The sequence below is a fragment of the Penaeus chinensis genome, chromosome 14 (genome assembly GCF_019202785.1).
Source record: "Penaeus chinensis breed Huanghai No. 1 chromosome 14, ASM1920278v2, whole genome shotgun sequence".
Classification (NCBI taxonomy): Eukaryota; Metazoa; Arthropoda; class Malacostraca; order Decapoda; family Penaeidae; genus Penaeus; species Penaeus chinensis.
The window spans coordinates 13385088-13395087 of NC_061832.1; the positions used below are offsets into that span (position 1 = coordinate 13385088).

The following is a 10000-nucleotide window of genomic DNA, read 5'->3' on the forward strand; positions in this document are numbered from 1 at the left end:
GTTTAGGAAATGAACCAAAGTGCAGAAAATACGAAGGAAGAGGCATGCACTTTTTTTTTTTTTTCTTTTTCATTTTCTTGTCCTTTTTTTTTTTTTTGTCTTTGGTTTTTGTCTTAGTATAAGGCAACATAAACATCAGGCTATGAACATCTGGAGCTAAAACTTACTTTGGTACTCTAAAATATTACAAAGTATGCTAGGATGGCATGGCAGGTTTTCTAGTGGGCATACTAAAAGGGGGGGAAAGAAAACCAGCATTAGATGGTCGTGCAGACGCAAATCGTGTCCTTCCTAAAAAAGGGGCAATGCTTTGGTATTGTTAGTAAATGACTGACCAGTAATTAGTAGTAATTAACCTCTCATGTATGTCCTATATAATTTATGATTCTGTATAAACTAGGCTTTCCTGAAATGAGATAAAGCACATTTCATCCTCATAATAGACAAGCATACAAACACACACACAATCTTAATAAAAAAAATAAAAAATAAAATATATATATATATATACATGTAAATAAATCATAGAAGACATAAGCATTTCTATAACTTGCATTAACCAATATTTTGTGATGGGTGTCATTTCAAACTGCCGTGAAATTCAGAGCTAAAAAGGAATCATTTACCAATGCCTACAGAACTAGGACCACATATCATTCTCCACTGAAAATAACTACAGCAATGTAATGCAATCTATATATATATATATTTTTTTTTTTTTTTACCACTGAAGTATTCTTGTTTTAATAACAATGAAGATCATTCGCATATCTCTTGAGGACTGTATATCATTAAAAAAAAAAAAAATTTAATGCATAAAAGATAACATTGATGGATCATTACTGGCAATCCTGAAAAAATGATTTCAGTAATCATTAACATTGTTGAAAATCATCACCTTTCAGGATTGCAAATCAATCCAATCAACCTTGTCTGTGAATCAGTGAATACCAACAGGTACATATATATGTATCAAGATCAACCAACCTCTTATAAAATGAAATGTATAAACTGGGCATATTTTTTTTCATGGAAGCTCTACCATGACAAGAATGAATTGAAAATAGAACACTGGGACCTTCTAATACCACTAAGTTACTTTGAAAAACATATATATATAAAATATAAAAACAAAATTATAAATCTATCTCTGTATCTATCAATATATAACTCTGACTATCTATCTACCTATCTATTTATCTACCCATGTACACACAGGTGTAATGAAAATGGTCAATGAGAGATACAGCACTATCAACTTATTTTTTCCGCAGCAGCTGTTAAGGCAGGGTTACACGGGCACTGTGGGCACTGACAAATCAGCACAACCTTCCCAGAGAGCCACAATCTGGCAACTATTATGGTTATACGGCAGTCAAGCCACTTGTCTAGCCTGCGAGTTCTATGACCATAGCAGATTCCCGGGAATGTAAAGGGGAGGGGAGAGGTCATGGGCTTTGTGGCTCTTATTGGTTCACCTAACACTGCTATCACTGATCTGTCTATAGTGTAACAAGTCATAGAGAAAGCACATAGAAATATAAAGAGGAACTGGAACACTGGAAAGAACATTCTGTGTGACATATTCCATCACCTGCCAGTGCTACAGGAGTGATATGGCAGCATTATACCTTGACAAATGAGAATCAATTCTATTCATTTGTATTCATACCAACTACACTTTCTATTCATTAGCAACCTTTATAATATTAACTGCTAAGTGTCCTCTAACCCAAGAGATCCATCTCGGTAAGGTTATGAGTCAAGAACAGCCTTTCTTATTCTTGAAAGCTGATACTTACAAGAGCAAAGATAATCATATTCTGCACTAATATTTATGCCCACAAAAATTCTGATAACTCTTCTGAATCCTCACCCAAGCCAATGTCCAACACACAAAAGCCAGTGACCAGACAAACGATCGCATGAGTTGGCCATAAATGCTGAGCTCTGCCAACAGGTTGCAGTAGCAAAACAATGCTCGTGTAACTCCCCTCGAACTGGGTCGTCCTAAAAGCTAAGACTGGGTTACAAAGGAATGTCGGGACTTTTGGGGGCTTCAAGTTTGGGGATTGGTTAAGCTAGTCTAGGCTACATGATCGGTTGGTGATTAGGCTGGTGAAGCTAGGGAAAGGTAAAGGTGGCTGTTTATCTGCCATGTCATACAAACAAAAGCTGCCTCTAACAAATGTCTGTTTCACAAAAAAAAAAATTAAAAGAACATATCGGTTTCTATGGTAGGCTATGCCAATGTTAATAATGCAAGAACTATATCAGGCCAATAAAGATTACTGAACCCTATTACTTTCTAATTTCCAGGAATACAATGGCAACATATTTCTTCCCCAATGATTTTGCACATCAGAGATACAAAATTACCAATCTCTCTTCAAATTAAGCCCAGAATGACATAAAAAAGGTCCCAGTGTTCTAAACATCATCACTCAACTACGAAGCTCAACTTATTTATGCACTCAAAAGCACTCCATGCCTGGGAAAAAACTACGTCATGAACTACAGGTCAAACCCAGCGCTGTCAAAACACACATCCAAGGTAAGATAGCTCTGGTTCAATGTTCTATGACTGGAACATTGCAGAATGCAGTCAGGAATAAGAAAATAAGAACAAACAAAACAGGGCTTGACATCAGTCTTTTCTGGAGAAACTTTCAATGCATTCACTAAAAGTAAATAGAAATTAAATACATAAACTCAAAAAAAAAAAAAAAAAAAAAAAAAAGATACCATGTGTGAGATGTTTTTTTTTCTTCTTCTTTTAATGAAAGAGGGCGTTCGGGAATAGGTGTAGCAGAAGAAGGTTAAAGGGGGGAAAAAAATTCACTAACCATACATGAAAAACAAACAGAAAGTGGATTATACAGGAACCTCAGGGCACTGCAAAAAACCTAGCACTTATTGGGAAACTTAATCAAAATCTTCATGGCATTACTATCACCAAGCGAAGCCAACAACAGAAAAAGAATATTAGTTGAAGGAAGGAATTCTTTTTTTTTGTTTTTTTTGTTTTTGTTTGTTTCTGCGAAAAGGGAATGTTTGTTTCATCGCTAAACAAGAAAAAAAAGACGCGTTTGGCAGTTGGCTGACTGAAAGCCTCAGGTGACGTGAAAACAGTGAAGGAGATTTGGCTGGTACAGGGAAATCTATCTCCACTGATTACCACAGAAACAACTCTCTCTAAGCAAAATCCTTTGATTATAATGGCATATTTTACTCTATCCATGTGAACTATGTCTGCCTACATCCACTAGACGATCTGATTATGAAACTGACCTTATTCTAGGTACAAGAACAATGGCTAGCTGCATCCCCAGTGTTATGCTTACATGACTTGTTTTAGTTTATCTACACAAACTATGGCTCACTTTATCTACTACACTGTACAATTATGAGTCTTATTTTATTCTATCTATAAGAACTATGGTTAACTACATACGCCACTAAATAATGGAAGGCATGCCTACTGCTCAGCTACAAAAATTTGCCAAGGATTACAAAAATCTTTTCTATTTGCTAAAGTTATCAAAGTCTGCCTGATAATGTTGGGTCCAAAATGGATTACTTAGAACAGACTGGGAAAGAAAAAAAATTAAAAAAAAAAAGGGGAAGAGAGAAATGCCCACCCTTTTCATTCATGTAAAAAAAAAAAAAAAAAAATGTGTATAAAAATAATGCCTTAATAAAAATAAGCAAATCAATAAATAAACAATACTAAATAAGAATTTGAAGATACTATTTAACTGCAGGAATAAGACCTTAAAAATTCCTTCCAAAGTGTAGCCAACATAAAGCATAAATTTTTGGTAACAATTACTAATAGCTTTCATGCCAAAAAAAAAAAATTAATAATAATAGGCTTGAGGATGAGGGGTTAATTCATATCTAATATCGTAATTTTAACTCTTGACCATATTGTTTTGTTTTGTTTTTTATAAATATATAGCATCAAGATTGACTTATCAACGAATCATTGCAGACAATCAGGTGAACTATATGATACTCTCCCATGGTACATGTAATATCATTGCCCCTCTTCATGTCTACCTAATTAATTTGAAATTCCGTGTTGTGCACTTAAAAGGGGTTAAGGTCATTCTAACATGCAGTGGAGTGAGGAATATATCCGTTTAGTACATTTATGTAAATGTATTTAAGTTTTAAAAAATATATATATAAAAAAATATATATTTAGATGAAGAAAAGGTAAATGAATCAAACAAATAGGCGTATTTAAAGTGACATTAAAATCAATAACAGTTTTATGCTTTCATTCACAAGTGAGTGATAAGATACACAAAAAAAACAAACTAACAAAAAACCAAAACAAAAAAAACAACAAATCTGACCGAAACTCTATACTAACTATGGCTTATAAAGATGGAGAGAGCGGTTATCAGGAGCTTACATGACTTTAAGGCAACCCCCAGAGACCACTCACGTACTTGGCTTCGTGTAAGGCGATGGGGAACGGAGGCCTAGATAGCAATCATGCCCCACCAGCCATTTCAAGTGGTGTATTACTGTAAGGTGAGGGGGGGGGAACCAGGGCCGTTGTATAGCGGTAAAATTGTAACCCCCGAACCAGCCATTTTCATTTTTTTTTTTTTTTTTTTTTTAATGAGAAGTAGTAGTCTCATACATAAAAAAGATCCAAGATAAAGAAAGACACAGAAGAAACAGAAAGGAAAAAGAATTTTTTTTTTTTTTCTATTTTTTTCTGGGGTGGTTAAGGGCCATTACCGGAATGTCTAATAAATACAAGAAAAGGGGGCAGTAAATTCACTCACCATTAATAATACAGGGTGACATAGAGTTGGGGGGGAGTGGGGAGGTGGGAGGGATGCTATTAAATACAAGGAGAAAATGATGAATATAAGTCCAGAGAAAACAACTACTCTCTGAAATGTAGTCCAGGCGCCAAAGCCTTTCAGAGGACAACCTTTGAGAAACTGGAAAAAGAGAGAGAAAAAAAAGAGGAGGGAGTCGTACAGCTTTTTCTCTGGCTGAAGGGGTTAGTTTGTGCATCAGTTCTTTTGGCTTAAGGCTTACTTTGATGCCACTTTTTTTATTTTTTTCTTCTCCTTCTTTTCTTTTTACCATTATCTTATTCTACTTTACTTTACTTTTTCTTTACTTTACTTCTGTTCTTTATGGGAAGGATGCACTGGCATACATTTCATGAATGAGAGTAGAGTGAATGAAAATTTTGATATTCCAAGATATATTGGGGAACCTCAATCAAATCAAATGAAAACTCACTTGTATCTATACAATTTACAATTCACTGCTCAAGAATTTACAAAAAAAAAAAGAAAAAAAAAGAAAGAAAGAATATAAACAAGCTTATAACCATTCAGGATTCTAAAAAATATATATTACCTTATCTGATTCAGAAAAAAATATATGTATAGAAATATGAAGATATATATACAAATATACACTGCATTATTTGAAAGGGGCATCTATTTTTTTCATCCTAAACAGCATTTTGCCTATCTAGTGGTGGGACCATAGCAAGGGAATCCTACAAACATATCATCAATTAAATATGCACCTTCCTGAGCAAAGCCCAAAGGGAATATTGTGACACACTGCGGTAAGTCTTCATTACCAACCTCGGTTAATCACCATTTCATTGGCGAAAAGTCATTGATACCCTCTCTTATGGTGTCATGTTATCCTGTAGGTTATCATAAAAGGGAGATCTTGTCGTTTTAAAGGGATGCTTTAATATCCTCAGTCCTTTGAATTCCACACCGATAGTTTAATTACCTTATTCAGAAAAAAATACTTGTTTAGGATAATTAACAATGATAACTTTTAACGACAATGTTGCGGGATTTCTTCTTTTTCTTTCTTGCTCTTCTCTCTCTCTCTCTCTCTTTCTTTTTTCTTTAGCAAAAGCAATGGCAGTATTTCAATTATCTCAAGACAATTTAAATGTAAAGCTTCAGCAATCCTGACAGTGACCTGACACTTTTTGCACTAAAACTAATCTATTAATCACTTCAGTCTGGTAAGAGTACTGCCCATACAATATCTAAATATTTTGATTTATGTAATTTTGATAATTATGGCAATCTGGCACTTTAAGCACAATGTCAAATGCCTACATTGAGAATCCAATGACTCTAGGTGTGGTACCTTTACTTGGAGAACGAGTATTTCCAAAATCTAGCGCAGTGTGCTTCCCTTGACCTATTTACCGAGGGATAATGACAGAGGGTTAATCTCTTTTACGTGTTGAGCCAAAAAAAGCCTTGTGGTGTACAAGCCTCAAAATTTTCTTTGTTTACCTCTTTATTCTTTAGTCTTTCACTTCAAACTTACTCAGCATGTATTGCTAAACATTCTCACAAAATGGTAAATCATGCAATAATATTTCTGAAATTGCTTCTCGCTCACCAAAGTGACACTTCAGAACTAAGTTACGAAGTAGCGGAAATTAAACTTCATTCTAGAAATCAATCCTTGGTTATAACACAATAGATGGAATAAAATAAGCTATCCTCAACTTGATATGTTTACAGCTCATGCTCACAGACACCATGAAAAATCAGTCACGAATCAGGCAGCAATAAGGGTTATCTGCCGTCAAAAACATTGGCCAGCGTAAATAGAAGCGCTCAGGCACGTCCGTTCTCATTGTGTTCTCAGGGCATACTTGCTAAAGCCAGGAATCAAATGCATGGGAAATGGGTCTGTTTGCTACTGCAGGAAACATGGCAACATTTCAATATTTTCTTGCTTTCATTTTTTTTTTTTTTTTTTTCTCACAATCATAGTAAAGCCAATCTTCTCCCATCACGCTGGTACATTAATAAGAAAAGCAAACATAATGACAGGCCAAAGTTTATCTGGTCCATTTCTCTCAGTCACTCCAAAAGGAAAAGATCCCTCACTGTAATATTAGAATCTGCCTAACAAAAGGTATACCTGGTTACATGTAATGGTAGTTTACAAGCCTACAGAAATCCTTACCTTAAAAAAAATCACAAGATACTGACACTAGGAACAAGTAATATGAAGCGTATAATTTCATTTAGCATATGAGCTATTACCCTCTGAAAGCGAGACCTAACTCTCAGCTTTCCAATTTCTTCACATAATATATTCACCTCAAAGTTAGCTCCTTATATACAGTTAGCTCATTAATATCTTTAATCAATATTTTTGTTTTCTGCATTCCTTACCACAAAATATCTATAGGACATTAATAGGACTGATAATCAAGATATTATTTGTTAGTACTGCCACATGAACAGTTTACCTACAAGCAAAAATGATCAAAACATCCATAGTCATTTTGGATTTTTTTTCTTAACAGTCTGGCACTACAGACTAGTACTATATTTGTATACAAAAAATAAATCCTCTTTAAAAATACTAAAAACAAAGATACACACACACACAAACACAACACAACATAGATGCAGACACACATGCAAACACAGCACAACACACAGACACACAGATGCAGACACAAACACTAACACAGACAGACAGACAGACAGACAGACAGACAGACAGACAGACAGACAGACAAACAGACAGACACAGACACTAACACAGACAGACAGACAGACAGACAGACAGACAGACAGACAGACAGACAGACAGACAGACAGACAGACAGACAGACAGACAGACACATACAAACACACACACACACACACACACACACACACACACACACACACACACACACACACACACACACACACTCACTCACTCACTCACTCACTCACTCACTCACTCACTCACTCACTCACTTACTCACTCACTCACTCACTCACTCACTCACTCACTCACTCACTCACTCACTCACTCACTCACTCACTCACTCACTCTCAATCCACTTACACACATAGAGTTATATGCATAAGCACACATAACCAACAAAAAAATTTCACTCCTAAAACTTAGTCCCTCGAACGCAGAACACAGAACATACATACTCACAATAACATATATAATAACTAATATGCAGTGCCATTAGAGACATTAGTTAACCTGCAAGACTGGGAACTTCGAAGTGTAAATGAAACAATTATCCAGTAAACTTCTTAATGTCAGAGCTACATCTGCAACCTGACAGTAAAAAGTTTCTCACCTTTTGACCATATTTGCTTTCTGAACTGTCTCACTACTCTGTTTACTCTCATACTTGAAAATGCTGTTGAGGTGTAAGAGAGAAGCGCATTATCACTTACATGCAATGGCCCTGAGTCTGGGCACGCTAGGGGAGCCTGGGGGGCTGTCGGGACTTGAAGGGTTAAGCACAACACCCGCAGTCGGCTGCACTGTGATGTTGTGTCGGAAATCTACAGAGGAGAGCAGAGGAAAACACTGAGGCACCATCAACATGCATTCAGGGCTTCTTTTTTTACATTTTTTTAATCTTCTTTTTCCCTCTCTCTCTCTCTCTCTTTTATTTATATATGTGCAAAACAAGACATGTTTTCCAATACTGTGATTTACTTTTCAAGATTCTCTTTTACAGATTATGGTAAAAACTACAAATATGCTCAAATTTTTATTTGTCAACTTTAAAAGAACATTTTTTTTTTTTTTATCTTTAACAAACAAACAATGAAAACAAACTTGTTTCAGAGAGTTAGCATGCTGTATTATTAGAGGGGTAGGAATAATTACCCAAATTCATTAATACTATTCCCCGAATAGCTGTAAAAATAAGACCCCATGATGCAATACGAACTCCAAATCCCTGTACTTCAAGATGTAACCAAAGAAAAAAATCATACTGTTAGTAATCACTGCATGCTGTTCACTACTATTTTGGCTGGTAGTGTCACCCTGCTGTTCCTCACATCTCCCAGTCATTACCAAAACTTATTTCCTTCTATAAACAATAAGGTATCTTTTAATCATATCCCCTTTAGGTTTGGGCAGGAGGATCTCACATGTGCACACAAAAAGTAGTCCACTTTCCATAATAAACTAGAAAAAGAGACAAAAGGTCTTACTTATTATTGTTAAGTCACATGCAAACAATGCAAATTTAGATGGCATCATTAATCTTAAAGTCTTTCTTAATACCACTTGATGGCATCAACAAACTGATTTTGTTACAATATTAATTCCTTCTGATTAAACATGCTCCTATCAATATTTTTTTTAAAGGCCTTTGACATTAGTACTGAACCTAATAAGGAAAGCAAAATGCCTGAAGCGGAACATAACTCCAGCAATTCAACATTTGCCAAGGTTCTCTCACCCTGTCAGCGTCCCTCCCCCTTATGCCAAGGGCACATCTAGGGCACATACACACACACTCACACACACAGTGGGAAAGTAGCAGTTGCCAAAGAACACATGAGCGTATCCTCTGCATCCTTCATGGCCATACCTGATGGAGCTGAAATCTGGTGTGACCTGTTGAGGAGCTTCTTCTTGAATTTCCCCTTCCGTTTCTTTGGCGTGGGCTTGGCCGACTGCTGCTGGATGATGGCGATAGAGATCTCTCTCTGTAGGAGGTCCAGTTCTCTGTGATGTAGCTCTTCCTCACGTTTCTTGAGCTGCTCGGCTATCTGTTTCTGCTGTACCCGTACTCTCCTTACTTCTTCCTCTCTACACCGCAGATCCTGCAGAGGACAAATTCACATTACACGGTCATGAAACTTCATGTACAGATATAAATATAAGACACAGAAAACCAATTTTTTAAACATCTGTAATCAAAACTCCCAACACTATATATATATGATAGAAAATAATCATTACCAAAATTATCAAGACAACTTTGCATAAAATCAATTCAAACTTTCAGACAAAAATTAAATACTGTATCCTCTTGTCTTATCACAACAACTAATAAACAGGACACAGAATCCCCCAAAACACGTCCTACTCACGTTCTCCTTCATCCTAATCTCATTGACCTTCTCCTCGATTTCCACCTTCCAGTGGCCTTGCATAGTGTGGAAGCTCTCATGGGGCGTCTGCGTGAAGTTGGACCGGC

The 10000-nt window shown here is 36.0% G+C and overlaps 1 protein-coding gene across 1 annotated transcript in view; it reads right to left on the reverse strand.

The window, feature by feature from the left end:
- The window catches only part of LOC125032027 (mitogen-activated protein kinase kinase kinase 10-like), a gene marked incomplete in the record, with an annotated part of 44264 nt that overhangs the window by 13146 nt on the left and 21118 nt on the right, over positions 1–10000 (reverse strand). The window contains 3 exon segments of the mRNA XM_047622988.1: positions 8232–8342; positions 9389–9623; positions 9894–10000. The exon segment at positions 9894–10000 is cut by the window's right edge and continues 69 nt beyond it. Coding sequence (XP_047478944.1) covers positions 8232–8342; positions 9389–9623; positions 9894–10000 — 453 coding nt within the window.